At 40.9% G+C, this 22,493-nt stretch overlaps 1 protein-coding gene across 5 annotated transcripts in view; it reads left to right on the forward strand.

The window, feature by feature from the left end:
• The window catches only part of SRGAP2 (SLIT-ROBO Rho GTPase activating protein 2), a 204,421-nt gene that overhangs the window by 144,620 nt on the left and 37,308 nt on the right, over positions 1-22,493 (forward strand). For 4 of the 5 annotated variants that reach the window (XM_053393341.1, XM_053393345.1, XM_053393342.1 and 1 more), the window contains 6 exons: positions 148-372; positions 4,168-4,269; positions 4,719-4,916; positions 14,486-14,570; positions 17,408-17,435; positions 22,394-22,421. In XM_053393341.1, coding sequence (XP_053249316.1) covers positions 148-372; positions 4,168-4,269; positions 4,719-4,916; positions 14,486-14,570; positions 17,408-17,435; positions 22,394-22,421 — 666 coding nt within the window. The remainder of the gene's footprint in view (positions 1-147; positions 373-4,167; positions 4,270-4,718; positions 4,917-14,485; positions 14,571-17,407; positions 17,436-22,393; positions 22,422-22,493) is intronic. The other variant, XM_053393343.1, reaches the window with a different exon arrangement.

The raw sequence follows: 22,493 nt of genomic DNA on the forward strand, positions 1-22,493 counted from the left end.
TGTTTCTTGTCTAGCGGATTGGACCTTCTGAGACCGAAATCAACATGATGAGTAATGCATGTAAAACATTGCTAAATTATAACCTCTGTGTCCTGTAGAGCTTCTTGAGTTTCAGATGGCCTTTCTTTTTTTATTTTTATTTTCCAGCAGTGCTGTGACCTGGGGTATCATGCCAGCCTCGGTAGGGCACTCAGGACATTCCTGTCAGCAGAGCTGAACTTAGAACAATCAAAGCACGAGGGCCTGGATGCCATTGAGAATGCTGTGGAGAACTTGGATGCCAACAGCGACAAGCAGCGCCTCATGGAGATGTGCAACAATGTCTTCTGCCCACCCATGAAGTTTGAGTTTCAGCCGCACATGGGAGACATGGTTAGTTTTATTCTTTTTCATAAATAAGCATTTAATGGAATTTCCAGTCCAGTCACAATAAGGATTGTGGAGGGAATCAAGCACGTTCTCTTGAATTGGTCAGTGACTTGACATCTTGGCCTTCAGCCTGGGCATCAAATTCTGGAAGAATGTCCTAATTATATATCTTAATGGGTAAGAAGAGAAAGTGAATCTGTAGTATCAGTTTGTGGTATCTTCTCATTTGTAATAACGATGGCTTCTTAGAAAAGAAGTGATTCACTTGCTTCACCCTTAAAATAAAATTAATTGGGGAAATAATTTACTGTAGAGATTACCAGTATTTCCTAGCACCATGATAAATAAGAGAGTTGAAGCTCAATGTCATTACTATGTAGTATGTACAGGAATCGCTCACTGAATTGTGAACCATAAAAGTGAAGGTTGGTATTTCATTGCATATCTATTTGGTGGCTCTCTTGGAAAACTCAGTAGTACAAACTCTGCTCTGTTGGACATTAATTTATTTAGTTATATGTTTTCTATGCTGGTTGCTCTAATGATATCCTCTTCAAGCTGGTCTCCTTCCTTCATAAGAGACTCTTTTGCTTCTCTAAGACCTAACTTGTACAACTATTGTCTTGTGAATCTGTCTCCTCATGGTGATCACTGTTGTTCAAATGTTGGAAAATGGCTGTGAATCAGGCCTGAGAAATGAGCTCTCAAATTCAGTGCTTTAATTTATTATTTATTGAATGGATTTATAGGCCACTTTTTGTATTTACAAAAATACAAATCCAAGTACAATATAAAAAACTTTAAAAATATCAATTTCATAGTAATACTAAAGGAAAAAATAAATAAATCCATCGTTGAGATAAACTACAGACCATAGCACAATAGCCCCAATTTATAACCCCAGTTTATATTAACTATTAAAAGCCACCGGGGGAAAAGGAGTCTTTGTGCCCTACTGAAAATATACAAGAGTTAGGGTAATTCAAAGGTGGGTATCAACATGTTTCATCCCAACCTGTAAGTTAGTTTTTTGTTTCTTGAGACTTTCCCCCTTAATATCTGCATGTAAAACTCTGACTGTTTGCATTATATATCCAGTGGGTCACCCAAGTTGAGTTTCCCCCCACTAATTCACAGCATAGGAAACAGAATCCTCTGTAAAACCTGTCACTGAATTTAACGTGCCAACTAAGAATAGCAAAGTCATCCATTTTTGTCCCCCCCTCTCCCCCGAGCTCTTCCTATATAACAAGATACCTTGTAAAGGCAGATAATTGTGCATGCTGGATGGTGAGCCATAAAACTGAAGCCTGGTATTTCATTGCATATTCCTCTGGTATTTATTGCATGTTTCCTTCATCTAGTGTATCTACTCCCAAGAGACGGTTATCACAGATGCTTTGCATTAGGTCTTTTTTCAGTGTTCTTATCCATGGAATTTTCTTAGCTGTTGCACACAGCTGCGATATATTAGAGTTCATGTTGTTGAAGAAGCAAGCACCATTGGATCCCATGCAGGGTGTTACAACTTTATTCAAAGGGGCACAATCTCTTATCTTGATTCATGTCACTATTATGGAGAACAAAAGTGTTAGAAAATCTTTATTACTTAATGTTAAATTTGTTGTTGTATGTCTGCATTCATTGGGAAGTGAGAATATCTCAGTGATGCAGGTACTATCAAGAGTTCTGTTTTATACTATAAAATTCATTAAATTCCATATCTGCTCTGGTAATTGTAATCTCATGTATATGCTATAACCCCAAATTTATGATTATTATTACAATTACATCCCAATTTTCCTCCAAGTTTATGGTGGCATGCATAGTTCTTCCCTCCACCATTTTATCATCACAACCACCCTGTGAGAAAGGTTAGGCTAAGAGATGGCCCAGAGTCACTCATTGAGCTTCCTGGCTGAGTAAGGATTTGAATTTGGGTGTCCCAAGATTATAAGCAAATGTAAAATATCCTAATATATTCTAATATTCTAATACTTCAGTGAAATCTGAAAATACAGTAGTTCATGTAGCCATCAGCCCCCATATTTGTCCCAATAATAGAGGCTTATGGTGGTTCTGAAATATGTTCAAATGTCGGAGCAAATGATGAACCTTCCATTGGTTTTTACCCCCCACAGAGCTGTATTGGATTTTTGTCTTTTTTATAGCATCATCTTGTTGCTTTGAAATCTGCCCAAGGGCTAGATGCACATCCAGCAGTGGATTTAACTGGCAATCAAAGCTTGAAAGAAACTCTCCTCCAACAATGTATTTTGAAGTTCAGGATTAAAAATAAAAAATAAAAATAGGCTGCTTCTTTAAATTTGAGCATGCAGATGTTGAGTTACCCTTAATGTTACAGGTTTGAGCAGGGAATGGAAGATTAAGATACTATATTGGGATAATCATATCTTGGCTTCATAAGTTAAGATATGAACAAGCTTTTTCTTCTTCAGCACATCAGTCCCATCTCTCTTTGCTTGTTATAAACCATGATTAAACTAGGAATTTAATCACAGTTTACCATTTCATCCCAACTGGGAAGTTATAGTTACCAGCTTCAGTAAGGAGCAGAATTTCAAACCATGGTTTGGAATTGCTTTAAGATCGTTGCTTGTCTGAAACTGGTAAGCATGTTTTCCCACTTAGGACAAAACAGGAAACTATGTTTAATTCAAAACTTCATCATGGTTTGATCATGAGTTGTGCAAAGAGCAGAAAGAAGAGGCCTGTGAATACAGGTAAAAGGCTCATACCTCAGTTTATTAAGCCAAGATAAATCAACCAACCCAAGCCAATCACATCCTCTGCAATTTTTGTGTGGATGGAATTTTTTTGTGAGTCCTTGTCCCTTGTGTTTTCTTACAACATTAAATTTGCTTAAATACTTAATTATCTCTGTTAATAATGGGTAGAAATCTTGCTTGAACCAAACAGTATAGATTTTGGGTTACCTACATGTTACATGTATCTCTGCAATTCTTTTTTGGGACAGTTTTGACCCTGTCTCTCATCCCTGCCCACAGGTTAGTGCTGGTCCAATAAAAGCTATAGGCAATATGCATTAAGTATTTATGATGGCACAAAAGGACTTTCCTCCCTATCTCCTCTCACCAGTCCCAAATCTTCTCTGGAGGGTTGGAGGAAAACCCAGAATCAATTTAGGGAAGTACATGGTGAGGAGATGGGGAGATTGTTCCATTGCCCAAGGAAAAGCCCCTGCATTGAAAGAATGTTTTGTTTTGTTTTGTTGTTTGTTTGTTTGTTTGTTTGTTTTGTATACACCTGTAGATTTCAGGGCAGTTTACACAACATATCATTACAATATAAAAAATATAAAATACATAACAAAACTTGGAACAGAAGCAAACCAATAAAACCCCTTCCACAGCACATTTAAAAGGGCATTCAATGTCAAGTCAACCCAAGGCCTGTTTAAAGAGGAATGTTTTCACCTGGTGCCTAAAGGTGTGTAATGAAGGTACCAAGCAAACCTCATTGGGGAGAGCATTCCACAAATGGGGAGCCACTGCAGGAAAGGCCTGTTCTTATGTTGTCACCCTCCAGACCTCTCATGGAGGAGATGCACAAAGAAGGGCCTCAGAGGATGATCTCATGTTCTGGGTAGGTTCATATGGAGAGATGCAGTCCTTGAGGTATTGCGGTCCTGAGCCGTTTCTCCTATGAAACCCTATGACTTCATTTGTTCCGTGGCCCAGTCCACACCTCTCATACATGTGCAGAGCTGAAGAATCAAATGTCTAGAAACTTTCAGAAGTTCCATTTCTTTTCCAGGTGTCCCAGCTGTGTGCCCAGCAGCCCGTGCAGAGTGAGTTAGTGCAGAGGTGTCAGCAGCTGCAGTCTAGGCTATCCACGCTGAAGATCGAAAATGAAGAGGTAAGCTAACAAATTCCATTTTTTATTGGTCTTTCCCCTTGCTGTTTTACCATAGTCTGGACAATACGTTGGAGGAAAGTAAGGGCAGCTGAGAAGATAAAAACATATAAGCTTCAGTTCAGGCACATTTTTTTAAGGCAACCAAACAGCAAATGTTAGATGTACAGTTGTGTACGTTTTGGTCCAAGTTTCATGAATTTGTTCCACCTATGCTATAATGTTAATTGAAAGTGTGCATAAGATTAAATCCTTAGTCTCCTCTCAGCCACTTTTCTCTGTAGACCCTGTTCTTGTTTATTAGCTGTGTTGTGTTATGCTTGGGAATCACAGACCCTCAGTTGCAGTAAATGACAAACCGAGTGATAACAAGGCATTTTCCTCTGCATTCTCACCTTTGTTCTTCTCCCTCCCCCCCCTTTATAATTCCTCTCTTGTGTTCACTCTGTCAGGTTAAGAAAACAATGGAAGCCACACTGCAGACTATCCAGGATATCGTCACCATTGAGGATTTTGATGTCTCTGACTGCTTCCAGTATAGCAACTCGATGGAGTCTGTAAAATCAACAGTCTCTGAAACCTTCATGAGCAAGCCAAGCATTGCCAAGAGACGGGCAAATCAGCAGGAGACAGAACAGTTCTACTTCACGGTAAGAGACCTGACTTTTAACACGCTTGCAGCAAAGCTGATATGTGTTGCAGCTGGAAAACTGTATGTGTCGTCTGCAGTTCTGGCTAACAAGCTGTCAGCATAATTCTTGAGAGGAATAATGAGAATGGACCACCTACAAGTTCAGTGCCTGTGTGATTATCTCCCCCCACCCCTTTGAAAGCCTATGTTCATCCATGAAAGCTTTCACCATAATGAATTTGTTGGTCTTTAAGTAGCCACAGAGCTCTTCGTTGTTAATATTGTTTGCGTCTTGTTAAGTGGAATGTAAGCAAAAATAACATTGTATCTAAACTACACATCACAATAAGGTGTCTTTGTTCCTCTATCAATTTATAAGCTTACAGGTTGATAACAAAGTTAAATCTGGGGTTGATTTGATTTCGGGATGGAGTTTTGCAGTGAAAGAAAAAAATCTTTCACTGAAAATTGTTCATTGGTTTATCCATTGTTTCAGTACACATTTCCTGAAAGCTTTCCTGAAAAGTGGGTGAAATTACAGCTAGGACCATAAGAAACATGGAAGGAACATAGGAAACTGCCTTATACAGAGTCAGACCTGTATACCTTCTCCATTCTAACAGCCCGAGTTGTACACATGGAGTCTCCTTTTAATGTTTTTTTACCTAAAACCCTGATCATTGGCTGTTCGGGACGCTTCTATCCCCCGCCCCATTCCCCTTTCCATGACTAACAGCTGACTACTGATATTTTAGATTCTAAAAACAGGACTCCATGGGCATTCATTTGGATCAGGGCATGTGTATAGAAGGTTTTTCTTTTTTAAATAAAAACTTGCTCTGTAGCTTGCCCTTCTTAATGAATTTTGCAGTATTTAAAAGATTTTTATTCCTTTTAAAAGAATGATAGTGTTCATGAATAAATGCTATATATTGGGTAAATTACTTTGGGCAGGATGATTTACATTGAGTCTTGCCTATAAATAGGTTTACCGGAGAGTGTATTACTCCCTTAGACAAGCACTCAAAATACTTCAAATGCCGCATTAAATTAAAAGGTCTGCTTAGGAAGAGAATTTATCAGAAAAATGTGGGTGGGGAAAGTGATTCAATTAAGAAGCAATTGACTTCCCTGGCTGTGCAAATGGCTATTTAATTGAACTTGCAGGTCTTCTTTTTCTACAAAAAACATATTCTCTTTTCTAACAAGCACGTACTAATTTTACCCGTGCACGATGCTTTGTTTTCATTTGTACCATGCTTACCCACAACCCGTGCCAATAATATTAGACTTTTGCCTTCAGGGAATAAAAGTAGAGTTTGTCATGTCATATACATGTACCCAGGATAAAGAAGTGGGGATTGAAAGAGGCTGTTGTATAAACAGCCTTTTTTCTTATTAGTTCAAACACTTGATAGATCTGCTATGTGAGAGACTTATAAATATCCTTAATAAGAATTTGAGGCTTTGGTTTAAAACAATTAGATTGGGGTTTCTTGACATAAAAATGGGTAATGGCTGAGCATTCCTGTTAATGAAGGGAGGAAATGCAGGGAACAAAGGTAAACCATCAGTAGAACTGCATTTTCATATGACATAAGTTTGGCAGGACACAAAAGATGCACCGCTTTGAAGATATTTGCAGCACCCTGGGAGGGGTCTAAATTAGACGTTAGAAACTTGACATCGGAAAGGTCTTTTTTCGTTTGGCACTTTTCTCCTCCTGTCTAACTCTAGTGCATTATGGGAGCTTTTTACATGCCTGTCTGCAATGGCGCTACAGGCGTGCCACCACCTAACTCTGGATATTTCAGCAGGCATCTAAAATTATCCTGAGGCTCGATCTGTCAAACAACACTTGCACATCTTGTCGATTTTAATTTCCCCAAAATATGTCATTGGATCAGCTCATGCAGCCAGGGTTGATCATGAGTAGGGCTCCAGTTCTGGGTTTTGTCATATTTTAAAGAAGCACCTCCTCTTCATTAATCCAGTCTGGGTAGGCTTCATGCCAGAAATGTTGTTACAAGCAGGGCTGCCTCTTGAAGTGGCATAGGGTGCATATTCTGAAAACTCATGGACACCCTGGCCAGCCATTTCTGGTGGCAAGTTGCAAGCAACCCTTGTGCTAAGGGGGAGGGAGAAAAAGAACTGTTCTGTTTCTTCCAAACTCTGTACAGTGGAACCCCGGTTATGTACCATCCTCCTTACGAATGCTACAGGTAACAAACTCCGCTAACCCGGAAGTAGATCTCTTGGTAGCAAACTTTGCCCCAGAATGGGAGCGGAAGTCGCACGGCAGCAGCGGGAGGCCCCATTAGCGAAAGCGCGCCTCATGTTAAGAACGGTTTCGGGCTTCCAGAACAGATTAAGTTCATAACAGGAGGTACCACTGTAATTAGCTGGGCAGAAGATGGCTGCTTGTTAGGATAGGTTCCTGTCATGTCACGGTGTAGATTTGTGCTCTTCTCACTGGTCAATCCCCTCTGAAGAAAATGACTCGGCTTGCTGTTTATTGCGCTAGCTTGAGTGCTTGTAAGTAATTCTTGTGTGGCTCATTTTAAGTACAGACTTGTGGTTCTTATGGAGAATTATTGGGGCAATAGGATGTTCATAGGTATGTGGCAATGGAAGTAACTTCAATATACTGTAGTCCCCCTTTATAAATTGTTGCTGTTGTTTTCCTGTCAATTACAGTAGTATCCAGGAACATCAATCACAGATAAAGGCTCTCTTGTACAGATTGTCAGTTTTAAAAAACCATAATAAAATGCTAGTAGGTTTCAAATATCAGCAGGTTGACGCAGGTACCGCAGGAACATAGGAAAAAGGCAAGACTACAAGAATCCCCAGGATGGAAAATACTTTCTCACCCACCCTTCCCATTTATTGAAGGCATTGCAGCAGCAGAGGGAGTGAAGGAGGACCATTAATCTTACAAATATATCTGGAAAACCTCTTTCCCTTCAGGAGCAAACACTCAAATTGTATGTGCTTACTGCTCTATTCTCCACACAAAACTGCTCCCTCTCAGGGAAGTGTGATGGAACAAGGTGCAAAAGGGGAAATGGATTGACACTTCACATTAGCGACTCATGCTATGTGTTCCTTATGCAAACCCAATCCTTGTCTCTTTAGTACCCTCAGAACAAGAAATATAGAATGCCTGCAACGCATTTCTCTGTGCGCCCCCACACTTTTAAAACTTCCATTATAAAATGTCAAAGACAAAATAACATTGAATTGCTGCTTTATTCTGTGATTCAAGCAATCCTTTTCACAGCCAGTTTTAGCATTGATTTTCTTGGGAGATGTTTTCTGGTAGATGCAGCACATTTAACACCATTTTTTAGTTTGTAGGGAAGACAATGACTATTATTACTGAAGGGGGAGAGAGGAAATATTGGTGGCTGGTGCACAATCCTTGGGTTCCCATAATCCCCACTTCTGATCCTACCATAACCCTATTGCTTGTTTTCTGTGCTTCGGTATCTCTTTTGTAAAGCAAGGTTAAGAGTAATTTCACACTTCACAATGGCCGTTAGAATAAGCACATGAAATTGAGGTGCTGGTCTGGTGAGGGAGATGTAGATGTAGCAAAATAAGTAAGACATCTGAAGAAAGGATGGATGACTGTAGTTTACATCTAATTGCTATCACTTGTTAAAAATATCAAGCCACTATGTAGTCCTTCATCTTCAAAGTGCTTGGCAGAAATGCTTTGTTAATCTGCACAAAATCCGTGAGACTTATGAAAATATTATTTATAACCTTGCCTGTAATCAGTGCCATGCTGCTTTTTATCAATGTGCTGTTCTTTCTCCCTTTTTAATCATCAACAGTAGCACTGTGGTGCTCCTGATTTCCTTCCCCTCCCCCAGTGCATTCTGGGAATATCTCTCCTCAAGCTGAATGCCTGCATCAGCTTTGATGTTGCTTTTTCAAAAATGAGCTGAGTGATCAGGATTCCTGAGAGAGGGTTAAGGATATGAGACATATGACAGAAGGTATTTCCATACAGCCTCGAAAGCATAACACTCTTGCTTTGCCAGCAAGGCAGGAAGACCTAGATTGGGTTGCACATTAGCCTATTATGTTTTTATCTTGACAGCTGCTTCTTACTGGTAAATACCAAGGTGGGAGATAGTGTTCATAGTTGTGCAGTTGTGGGTTAGGGTTAGGGTGGGGAGAGGGAGCACCGTTAAGATTCCTCTGGTATAGAGTAACACATTATTTCATCAGAGAAGTTGGCAGTACAGAAACAGCACTGTGATTTTAGGCTGTCCCTGGTATAGGACTTCTGATGTATTGTACCTGGGCCAGAAGTGCTATCGTCTTAAGGTGGCATAGTATTTATTTCAAAATGTTAACTTGGTTTGTATGCACAGGCATACAATGGCTTTACAGTGGAAATACTTGTCGTTGATGGTCAAAACAAATTGGATTGATGCTGCAGATGATGGAATTAAAACAAGCGACTTATAGCCTAATACTGTGAGTGCCCACATCAGCACTAGTTCACATAGAGGCTTGCCTGTATACTTACCTGTTGACTGAAGCATGCAGGAGGTAGGCCCTCAGGCACAGTGACTTATATTATATGCTGGAAAGCTGGTGCAGCAGTTTGTCACTAAGTCGCTTGTAATTGCTCAGAGGTGGGAGTGCAACTTGAATAGGACAAAAGTGGCTGGTGCTACCAATTCTCCAAGGTAGGATGTAGCATTATGAATCATTAATTTTTCTTTCCTTCTTACCCCTTTCCCCCATTACTTTGATAGTTTTGCCCTTTAAAATGGTGAGTTTAACACTGCTTATTTTAACTTCACAGTTAGTAGGCATTACACTGAAATAAAAATATTTGAAGCCAATATGAAGTAAGAAATAAATGTGAAAATGTCACAATGATAGCTAGGCACTTTGGTATTTAAATAACTTTTTCTGATAATATGCTGATTCAACTGCCTAAGACCCCAGCACACACCAGACACAGGGTTGGAGGGCAGGGTGCATGTTGGATTGGGTGAAGGTAGACAGTGTTCTCGAAACTACCAACATGAATTTGATGATACTGTGGGAGGCAGTGGCAGACAGGAGTGCCTGGCGTTCTCTGGTCCATGGGGTCATGAAGAGTCGGACACGACTAAACGACTCAACAACAACAACAACAACAACAACAACAACAACAACAACAACATCCTTCTGCCCATGAAGCTGGTTTTCCACCAACATGCCATAGCTGGTTTGACAGTCAATGTGAAGTGTAAGAAAGCTCTGGCTAAAGCAATTAGAGATTTGAATAAGAATCTGTCAAAGGAATCCATGGACGTAAATTGGAATACAAGAGTCTGCTCCAAAACAAGAAAGCTGGATATACGATAACCCCATGGCAGGAATTGGGGCTAGCAGTAATGGAACAGAGGGAAAACAAACTCTGGGAATTGGTGGCCCAGGGTTTAAATGAAGTGAGACCATCACAAAAGCCTCAATTCCTGCCTGGAAAATCATATATACCAGTAGCACAGAATGATTTATCCACCTACCTGAATGGCAACCAGTCTCCCATAATGAGAGAAAGGTCCTTTTTTCCTTTCTGAAATCAAATAAAGCTCCTGGAGCTCTATATTCCTATGTAAGGAATACATAGAATGGTGGGTGCCTATCCTGGCTGGCTTATTTACCACCATAAACAACATGGGCCAAATGCCCTCTGGATGGAAAATACCGGTAAGTATTCTTTTCCCAGTTTATAAGAAATGCAGTAGGAATGATCTGCAAAACTATCTGCCAGTTAGTTTGTTATACAACTCCTCAAAGCTATATGAGCAGTATCGCCTTCAAAAATTTATCCAACTGGTTGCAAAATAGCAACATTATTCATGAAGTACAAGCTGGATTCAAAGAAGGGCACAGTCCCATTGATCAGTGTTTTACTCTGAACCATATTATAAGGAAATATACTAAGAACATTAAGAATAATCTTTATGTAGCCTTTATTGATCTTTCTGCTGCATTCGACTTTGTTAATCAATACAGAGTGTGGGAGAAATTTCAAATTGCCAACATCAACTGCAGATTTCTGCTATTGATCCAAGAACTATGCAGAAATGAGGGTCAGAGTAGTTTTAAAATGATGGTATGACTCATGTTTTTTAAAACGTCATGAGGAATGCAAGGTTGCATTCTTACCCCTCCTTACTTTCATATTAATGATTTGGTGCCATATTTAGCCAATGCAAACTCTCCCCCTCCAATAATTAGGAACAGAAATATCTCAATTTTGATGTATGCAGATGATTTGGTGCTCCTCTCTCTTTCCAGATTGGGCTCAAAAATCTCTTGGAGGTGTTCAGCACATACTGTTAACAGGAAAGTCTGTCTATAAAAGACTCTAAGACAATGATTATGATTTTTGGCAAACACAGTCCTAGGTATAAATGGTGCTTATAGAACAAACGTAGTCTATTAGACACCTGGGTATACTCATTAGTGAAACACTCTCTTGGAAGTTTCATATGGAGGCAGTGAAAGTCAAAGTACAGAAAACCATAGGGGCATTGATAAAGTTATGTTACACGACGCTATGCTCTTTACCGTCAGGAATTTCAGCAGCACTTTGTACAGAATCCAGGTGGCCAACACTTAAGGCAAGAGCGGACTGCGCTCAGTTAAAGTATATTTTTAAAATTGCTACTATGCCTATTGAGTGGTTTCCTGCTCTGTGCTATATGGAGTTGCATGATCAACTCTGGAAAGCAGCTCGTCAAGATGTTTAGAGTATTCTTATTTTCCAGAACTGAGCTTTGCTTTGACCTTGATTAAGTGTCTGTTAAAGGATTGGCTCTTCTAGAAAGAATCCAAAAGGGACCTACAACTAATTAGAAACACCAAATTTCCCCATTGGTGTCCACTCTTGAGAGCAGAGCATTTTAGAGCTAGTTATCTGACCAAGTTCTCACCAGCTGCAGTAAGAAATGCCTTTATTGAGCTGTATTTCTCAGTGATGCCCACTGCAGTCTTAGATGGATGCTACAACAAGATCCCATACGCAGACAGACTTCATATTTGTGGTCAGCCACAGGTGAAAGACATCACTCATTATCTGTTAACCTTTGTTCATACATGCATGGTTTCTTTTGAGTGACAATAATAGGTTCGTAACACATAGAGTGGGCCTCTATGTGTTGCTTAATACAAATTTGTCATGTCCTTTGCATTGAACAGTAAACTTATCAGCTGCATTGTTTCATGCCTGTAGCTGCATTTAACCAATCTCCAAATCCTAGTTTGGAGGATCAGGAGTATGTAGCAGTAGGTTTGGGCTTGTGTGTTCCCTTCTTCCTTTCCTCTGCACAGAAGGGGAAATGATTGGAACAGTCCACTTCTATTGAGTGGTGAAACATAGTTTGCCATTATGTCCAAATGCTGCATACTATAATTTTCTATATGCCCATATTAATATGGGATTAAACTGTTAGTTCTAATCACTGGGCTGCATTGTGGACTTTATTTTGTAATCTGCATATAGCTATCTAATAGTTTAGGGCTCAGAGTCTCACCTTCAGGTTTAAATTGGCTCCAGGCAGGCAATCTGTCATGTCTTATTATCAAGTGGTTATTTATTTTAATGGGGCCTTGACTGACAGCAGGGAGCAAACCACTGAACTGTGAACATGCTTGCAATGAAAGGTTTCTCTAATGACACTGTGCTTTGGCATTGTGTTCCTCCACTTCTTAGGATAGTGTGGGTTGGTTTGACTGCTCATTTAAATCCTAAATTTATTTGCAGTTGTATTAGTTTTGTGCTATACAATGCTCTTAATTCTAAGGCTTCTTGAGAATTTATGGACAATCTGTTTTCTGGTTTTTTTCCTTTTAAATCAGAATTGGTAATACTTGATATTAATTTTTCCTTCCTTCCTCCCCCTTTCCCCCCATTACTTTGATTTTTGAAAGCTTTGCCCTTTAAAGTGGGGAATTTAACACTGCTTATTTTAACTGCACAGAGTTGTAATCCGTAACACTGTAATGAGCTAGGACACTGAAATAAAAACATTTGAAGTTAAAATTAAGTAAGAAGTAAATGTGAAAATGTCACAATGATAGCTAGACATTTCCCCTGAAAAATAAAGACCTTTCCCTGATAATGTGCTGCTTAAAGGGACTAAGAGTTGTCCTTTGAATTTTTCAAGTTTCTGTTGCAGAATAATTCAGCATATAACACACACTGGGTTGGAGGGTCAGAGGTGCATGTTGGATTGGGTGCAAGTGTCCCTCTGCCCTGCCCACTTTTGCCTGCTAAGCATACCTCCTGCCAGCTGCCACCAGGGCAGAGCTTCTCCTGCATGCCAAATGTGTGGGAAGGCAAAAGTACTACTGCAGGATTCTCACTGGCAGTAGCCAGTGGAAGGCCACAAAATGGGGCATTCCAGAGGCAGAGAAAATGGGTGGGTTACCAGTTTGGGACCTGCTGGAACCCAAACCAGTCCCATGGCTATTGTTTCTTTAAGGGGAACACAGGGTCTCATGTCCTATTAAGGTTCCTGACTAACCCAAGGACAGCAACAAATACAGAGATGAAGCAAGGAAGGGAGCTCTAGCTGATGTTGTAGGAAACCATCCAAGGGAAGTTCTCGTGAGACTGTTATCCTGGATACGCTGAATTGGCTTCAAATAGTCTGAATGGGGAAAGGGCCCTTGGAAACGGAGCACATTGCACAATATAGTCCCTTGGGGGCAAACACTTTAAAGGATTGTGTTACTTCAGGAGAGGAGCTACCTGAGGCAACAGATGGACTTGATTCCAGCCACTGCCAGGCATGGAATCCCCATGTTTCCCACCACAAAATGGACAGGATATTCATAGGGAGCAGGGCTGAGGGCCATGAGCCAATCAAATGAGGTACCCTAAGTCCTAAGCATATTTGTAACTTCAGTACGTAGTGCAAAGCTGAAGGGCTCTATTGAACGCTATCATTGATTGCTAGCCATGATGGCAGTTCTGTGCCTCTGCAGTTAGTTTGCTTCTGAATGCCAGTTTCTGGAAACTGCAGTCGGGATGAGTGCTCTTCCACTTGCACCCTTAAAAATTCTATAGATCTCATGTCTCTTTATGGGGCCAGAAAAGGATAAAGTCCTTGGGTTTTTTGAATGGCTTATTTTAAATGTTATCTTCAGTAGGCTGAGCCCCACACAAATTCTTCTGCCAGCACTACCCCAGATTTGCAGTACAATCTGTTTGCTAGTCCAAAAGGTATTGTTTTAATATCCATAATATGACAAAGAGACAGGCTATGGTATCATTCAGTGAGGTTAGGCCAGAGATATGAAGGATACACAACCACAATGATAATTATCTGTGAAAGCTCCTTCACTCTACTGAAATGCCCTGTGTTAGGTTGCGTGTGCTTTTGTGAAAGGTCTCGGTTATTTAGGTCTTATTTAGTTATTGCATGGGAACCATGATGGTTTGATTTACCCTAAGCTCTTTGTCACATAGGGGGTATCTTGGTCCATTCCGGTCTCTTGGTCCATAGTCCTTCTGTGTCCTAGACATAGATGTTGATCCTTGGCTTCTTTTTGCTCCAACAGAAGTTGAAGGAGTATCTGGAAGGGCGGAACCTCATCACCAAGCTTCAGGCAAAACATGACCTCCTTCAGAAGACTCTGGGAGAAAGTAAGTCTGGGAATCACTTGTCATTGTGTCAGCCCATCCCTCGTAATTACTGAATTAGGCAGCTGACTGAGCATAACAGACTTGGATTATCAATGCTAAGTGGACAAAGTCATGTTTTATGAATTTATTATTCAATCCCTACTGCACTGCTTAAGTAATGATGAAAGGGAAGTGCTTAATGAGCCAATAATGTGCATCATCTATTTGTTTAACTGAAGCATATGCCTATTTCCTCCCCCCCCCCCACTTTCCCCATCCATTATAACAATCCCACAGAATCAAATTGGGGTAATCCTAGTAATTACTTTGTTTCTCCTAGCATGCAAATATTCTTATCATTTAAGGAAATGTTTTTTCCCCGTGGACTTGCTTGCCTTTCATCTCTGTGTGGACTCTTTTAAGAAATCCAGGATAAAAGAGGTAGTCATAGGTAGAACTGGAGGTAACCATTCTACCAGTGCAAAGCCTGTTGTAACTTCATTAAACTGCTTGGACCACCAGCAGCTGGAGCTGGAATGATTAGTTGTCTATGACACTGACGTTGAACCAAGGTGCCACCAGAAGTTTATGTATCTGACTGCCCATGAAAAACCCATCTGTCCAGCTTCTGGGGAAGGGCAAGGCAAGGCAATCCTAGACTCGATAGAATTATCTGTTCATATCACAACAAAGACCAGCTCCGGCTTTCATTATAGCTGTCTGTGTTGATCTGTTTCCCATTTACAGGATTCAGGTCTTTGGGGAAAGGAGCTAAATCAGAGGGTTTGTTCTGAACTGTAATATGTTATTAAAGTCTTTTTGCCAACACTTCCTTTCATTCTTGCAAAATCTGCTCTGAGCCATATGGCTGAATGCCTCTGGCCCAGAATTAGCTGCTTTGAGTACAGCATCTTATTGGTACAATGAATACAGTGACATGACATTTTTTTATTTCTTCAAATCATCTACGTGTGCCTATGAACATTAATGTGAATAGTTTGGAAAGTGCTTTGCATTCTGAATCCACAAATTTGTTGGATAAAGCTGTTGGTTATTTTTAAATTGACTCTGATCCATAGGAAGTGAAATGAAGCAATGGACACATTTTCCAGGTTTTCTGGCACAAGAAACTATTTGTCTATCAAAAAAGTAGAACAAGGCATGCCATTTCCTGGGAGCATTTTCTCCCTCTGAGTGTCTGGATATAATGCTCCTGCTGCTTCTGTGATGAATCACATTCCTGGGTCATAGCTGACTTCTGCATTCCAGCGTATGGCTCTTCTTGACCTGCCTGACCCGCCAAACTGACTCCTGCAGAGGAAAAAGACAGAAAGCTAAATGTCTTTCTTTTTTGGCTTTCTAATGTCAGAGAGCCCCTTTTGCTTCTATAATGCTGTTGTGGATTGGGTTGAAATGTGCTTGCAAAGGTCTTTGTCCCTGAGTTTGAGCCATTAAAACAACAACAACAACATGGGTGCAATTGTATTGCAGAACAAGGAACTTAGAAAAATGTATTTCCTTGCAACCCCAAATCAGAACACAATAAACTGAAGCAATTTTAGATCCCAGTCCTAACCAGTTTATAAATGCTATTGCAGTAGATAGTGGGTGACTGAAATCATAGAATCATCCCTCTACAACTTTAGCGCTGAGAAAGGTCATTTGGCAGAGTGCCTGACTAACTTTGGAGCAACTTGATAGGGGTTTGTGTCTTGCCTCACCCCCCACTTATCTTTAAGGTGACGTTTGGCTTCATTTGCCAGTTATTTTAATCTGAAGATGACAAGTTCCGTTAATAAAAAGTACCAGCAGATCTCTCTATCTGCGAGTAATTATTTCCCTGCCTTCCATCTGCATTTGTCACTGTAATACTATAGCCCTTTGATGTTGCCACAGCCGTGTAATTTATACATATGAATATTCTGTGATGGAAGTGGGACAGATGGTAAGAAACTCTGGTTTGGAATAATGCTGCTATAAATTATGCACCATTCTGGGTAATTGAGGTTTATGTTGGGAGGGAGAAAGTGACTGTTCAAAATGGGTTATTTATTTTCCATGATCAACAATTAGCTTCATTCCCATCACTTCATTTTTAATCTTGAGCTATGAGGCCAAGTCCTTAGTTGATGCAAATCAGCAACATTCCATTGCATAAGGCAACTTAAAAACTGTCTGAGCTCTGATATGTGCCAAATAATTTGTGTGTCTATCCTCCTCCTTTTTTAAAACTCTCAGTGCAGTATTTTTAAATATTGCCTGTATCAGCACTAGGCGTAGTGGTTTGGACCCTTTCCTTCCAAGCCATAATAAGGTTGGTGGTTTTTTTGTTTTTTTGTATATAAATATGATTCCAGAAAATATCATTCAAAACCATGACTCCTGAAATAGATGGGATGCTGGCACCTCGTGCTTGTGGGCTAGCAAATCTGTGAATGTTTTCAGTCTCTCCAAGTGGTTTCATAAAACACAATCTCTCTTCACTGCTGATTCCTTCTGGGAAGATGTCGGAGGGAGAAGTGGCGTGGCTCTCCTTTGGCAGTAGCAGTCAACAATTATTGCATCTCTAGAAAACCAATTTCTGAAAACAATGCTTTCCAAAGAGTCTTCAGGCAGCTTGGAGCTGTTTTGTGCATTTCCTGGTCAGCCATGGAGGAGCCTTGCCTGCGGGGACGTGCTCTCTTGATCTCCATAACAACAGAAGCAGAGAGTGGGGGGATGCTCAGTCACACTTCTTTATTTATTTAAGCCCCCCAGTCCCTTTTGCCTCCAAACCAAGGTTGAAATCACACCTGCCCTTCCTCCTGTCTGCTACAAGTCTCTCTCCTTTTGAAACATAGCTGTTTTTCTCTTAACAGGTCAAAGGACTGATTGCTCTCTTGCCAGGTAGGTGTGGTCCCAAGCAGCTTTGTTGTTTCAGTATCTTCCACTAACCCAAACAGTCCTTTTCTTGCAAACAAAGCACTTGCCAATCCTCCTTCAAACTGCTACTCATTTTGATGGCATTTCTTATGTTTGTATTTTTTCCTAAAAACAAAAAACAAAAATGCAGCTTCTGGAAATGTAAGCTTCCATATGAAGCCTTTGAAGCAGCCTCCCACACAACGGCCACAACACAGGAAAGGACTGAGTCACATGCAATGCTAAACCGTGGCTTAGCACTATGTGCATAAGCTAGAATGAGCCCATGGAGCCTTGGTCTTGTATGCTCCTCACCCCCACCCCAAGACGACATGTCTGGTGTTGGGGAAGGGCTTCCATGAATCCTTGCTTCTTGCTATGTATGAACTAGGCGTTGTGGTTTGCAGACACTAGTTAGTTAAAGCTCTGGTTAGTTAAAACAAACTAGCTTCATAATTGATGTCTTGTAATTGGCTTGTTTTGAAACTTACCGGACTGTTTTAAACCACTGTCTTTGGTTCGTACGTAACAAGTCACCATTCATGGAAACAGAAAATGAATGTTTCAGAATTCCTTTCCCCTGACTGCACACCAGGGAGGGGGGAGGAGCGGGGAGACCACAAGCCTTCCCTTGGCCTCACTCGAGCTTGAGCGCATATCACTAAGCCAGTCTTTGCTAACCTAGTGCCCTCCACATATTTTCAGCTGCAACTCTCACCATAATTCCCAGTTTTCAAAGCTTCCTGGAGAAGTGTATTTGAAGTTATGGTTTAAAACATTCAGAAGACACCAGGATGGCGGCGATTGCATTCAAACCATGGCTTAGCATTAAGTGTGAACGGACCCAAAATAAGACATGCTATAGGCATGCTATTTAAGTAGAGTTGTTACGACTGTGTTTACCTGGGGCAATTTGGATAAATTGATATTAATTACTGAGAATTCTAACACATGGGTAGTGCTGTCTAACTTGGGTCTAAGGGCAGAAATAGATACTAGATGTCAGGAACTGGTTGGACACACAGGAATGGTGGGAGGAACCAGCTGGGGAACCACCAAGGGAAAAAGGCACAGAGCCTGGAGATGGATGATGATGAGTGGTCAGAAGGAGAAGAGGGAGAAAACTGGGAGGAGGAGGTGTCAGAAACTGAAGAGGTAACAGGGTTTAGTGAGCTGGGAGAGTCTGTGGCAAAGAAGTCTAGACCCAGAGGCAGAAGCTGAAGCAGGAGAGAAGGGAGGCCAAGGGACAGAGATGAGACCAGAGATGAGGCATAGGTGTCTCCCCCTCTTACTGCGATGAGCTCCCCCCCGCCCCCCACCCCTCGGTCTCCAAGAACCAGGAGAGGAATGAAAGGGGAGGAGGATAAGTAAGCTTCACACAGGAGAAATCTCAAGATTGCTTGGGGAAAGCCCTGGAGAGGAGAGGATTTAACAGCTGTGGGGAAGTGGGGACCTTCTGTCACAACAACTCCTTCATCGGGGCAAGACCTACTGGAGATGAGTTGCTGTGCTCATTAGGCCTGACATTCCTGTTCAGATCTTGTTTTTGCTATTAAGGAGTTAATTCCACATGCTCGGTGTGATTTACTGCTGGCTCACTCCTGTCACTAAACAACAATGGGGATGCCACCAAAAGTGGAAACTCATGTCAAGTTGTCCTCCCAGCCCCATAAAGTTTAGGCAAATCTACACACATTGTGAGATCATCCTTGACTCCTAATGGAACTGGGAAACAAGATAAATATGTATATTTCAATGACACGAGGAGAGGGTTTGGCTTTTGCTGAGCATCGCATATAGACAACCTGATAAACTTGCTTAGGAGAGGGAAAGGATGTGCCAATTAGTTAATATGCTGTCATCTCTTTTCTTCTTTTTTTCCTGGTCTAAACACCTTCCATTTTTCCAGGCTAGAGAAGACATTGTGCTCTGCTGGAACTCCTCTTGTCATGGGGGATAAAAAGCCCTGAAATAAATACCTGAAGAGCTTTTGATTGTTTAATAGGGATGGGGAGGGATCAGTCATGGAAGGGGTTTTCTTTCACTTTGGCCTATTGACCTCATCTGGTCTGACATGGAATTGGATTGCAGCAGTGGAGAAAATAAACGTTTTGTTATAACTGGGCCCGGCATCAATCATGCTATCATAAATGTCACCGTATATGTGGAAATAATAATAGAAAAATATGGCTTTTGATGAGGCCTTCTTTGAAACATTGCAGATCTCCAAATTGCCTTTCTGTATTGGCTTAGAAGTCATGTACATGTGGAGAGAGTGCAAGAGCATACATGAGCCTTTCTAACAAAGGGAGGGTGATTATTCCATATCTGGAGTCATTACTTCATTTTGCATTTCTCATAGTAAAGCAGAGCTGACAGGTCCTAATTAGGGTCTGACAGCTGTAATAATAAAATATTATTCATTGCAGAACAACATTAAATATTGGGGAATCATTTAGGTTTGATAATTTAAAATATATTACATTCCTGTGACATTAATCTCTCCCCCCCCCGCCTGCCCCTGACACCATCCCTGCAGCTTGGTCATCCTTTCTTTTTCATCAGAATACCTCGATATTAAAAGTGCCATTATGGTTCTTAAGTTTGCAAGCAAGATTGCTTTCCTCACAGACTCAGCAACCATCTGTCCTGGCGGGGAGTTTGGTTTCATGATCCAGGGACTTTTCAGTAGTTTGTATCTTCTGCAATTCATTTGGCAGAACAGAAATGGCTGAATCAGAAGCAAAGCTGGAGAGAAGACAAATGGATCAAGGCTATTAGAGCTGATTTGAAACATCTTTTCAAGGGTAAAAAGAAGTGCTCCCACATAACAGGTGGATGAGCTGAATGAGAGATACTTGAAGACAGTTTTTTTGACATAAGATCAATAAAGGTTGGGCAAGGTAGCCCTCCAGATGTTGTGGATTCCATTTCTGAATGAGAACATCCAGTGGTTAAGAATGGTGGATGTTGTAGTTCAGAACATCTGAATAGCACTCTGATGGCCACCCATGCAGTAGAGCATTGTAATTGTGCTCTGCATTTACCACCTCACATTCTCTTGAGCCACAACAGATTTTGTTAATGCATGGATCTGTCCATATCTTAAGGGGATATTTACACTTTCCACTGGAGTAGAAGCTTCTATCAACTTGTGTGTTGTGGTAATATGAAATCCCACTCCTGTGCAGTGGACTGCTGCCCTTTGGCAGGTTGTTGGGGTTTTTTTACATCCCTAAAACTACTACAGTCATACTTTGGAATTCGAACAGAATCTGTTCTGGAAGTCCATTCAACTTCCGAAACGTTCAGAAACCAAAGCGTGGCTTCTGATTGGCTGCCGGAAGCTCCTGCAGCCAATCAGAAGCCACGGAAGCCCCTTCGGACATTTGGCTTCCAAAAATAGTTCGTAAACCGGAACAGTCACTTCCATGTTTGATGCATTTGGGAGCCAAAACATACAAGAACTAAGCTGTTTGAAAGCCAAGGTATGACTGTATATGAGAAGCAAATAGAAGGGCATAGCTAGAGCTATAAGATTTCAGGTTCAATCTCTGGCCTGAAACTCTGGACAGCCACTGTTGCTCAGTGTTGTAGACAATAGTGAGCTCGATTGGATTCTCCTCCTCCTCCTCCTCCTCCTCCTCCTCCTCCTTCTTCTTCTATGTACTCTTCCCATCTGACTGGGTTGCCCTAGATACTCTGGGCAGCTTCCAACAGATATAAGATAGCTTACTGCGTTCCTCTCTACAATGAAAGCAGGCACAACAGAAGTTAGAGAAAACACTGTGAGACAGTCACACCAAATGTAGCATCACCCATTCTCAGGATGAGCCACTCACATGGCTGAGTAAGTACCTGAGTTCCATAGATGGAACTTGCAAAAATCCTTAAATAAGGGAATTACAAAGGACTAGCTGAACTTCCATTGACCTTCAGGACTCCAGAGCAGGATTCTTAGTCCTTCTGTTGGTACCAAGCATATACCGTCTAGGTACCCTTCCTGCTTCTCCTCAGAAATTCACAGCCTGGAAAGTCTGTTATTGCTTTCTATCCAGGCAACATCCTCAGCTCACATTGGATGTGGTCAGAATGGGTGGCTGCACATCACACAACTTATTTACTCTTTTGTAAGGCTACTCCCATACTATTTATAGCAATGGTATATGTATGCTGCTTAGCTATCAGCTCCGTCTGGTAGTATAGTTCCTTGCACTTAACAAAGAATTTAAGTGCTTCTGCCCTCAAATGAAATGCAGTCAGGACAAGAACTGTCTACAGAGAAATGATACAAAAGGTTCTCATTTCCTTCCCTCCCTAGTGGAGAAGGCTTGGCAAAAAAAACCACACATAAAAGGCTGTTCCTTCCTTTTTGGATCACTAACATCCGAGAACACAAACAGTAATCATGAGGCCATTTGTAATATAGCTTGTCATTTCAGTGTGGTTTAATTTGTCTGTCACTTTCCTTTTCTTGGCCACTTGTTTTAATAAAGAAACATTAATAGGTTTATATTAATCTCCACAAGAGAAACAAATTTGCGTTTTTCCCTCCCCATTGTGGTTCTAAATCACTCAGCAGAACTCACCTACCTTAGTGTGGTGCTGACTGTAAATTATCACTAACTGACACGAGAATGATGGAGGTTTATAATGGGTTTCTCTGCAGTTGGAAGTAAAAGGTTAAGTATAGCCTTATGTTAGCAATAAGCTTTGCTGCGTCCATTTTGGGCTTTTATTTTAGACCACTTAATGTTTCTGAAAGTCAGGAGTAAATGAGTGGGGGGTTTTCTGCCTCCTCTCCACCCCCACGAAGAACCATTTATATACCAAATGAGGTGGCATTTGGATTGTAAGTGATTATGTTGACATATGCCTTTGCTTTCTTTTCCTCTTCTTGCTCCTTGATCAATCATGGCTCGTCTTGACTTTGGGATCAACAGCAGACGCAGTTCTACCATAAGGAAGCAGGTAATAAAGACTTCATACAATTACAGAAAGATTAATTGATGCCATTTATATGATTGCCAGATGTTATTTCTT

This window comes from Podarcis raffonei, chromosome 6 (assembly GCF_027172205.1).
Source record: "Podarcis raffonei isolate rPodRaf1 chromosome 6, rPodRaf1.pri, whole genome shotgun sequence".
Classification (NCBI taxonomy): Eukaryota; Metazoa; Chordata; class Lepidosauria; order Squamata; family Lacertidae; genus Podarcis; species Podarcis raffonei.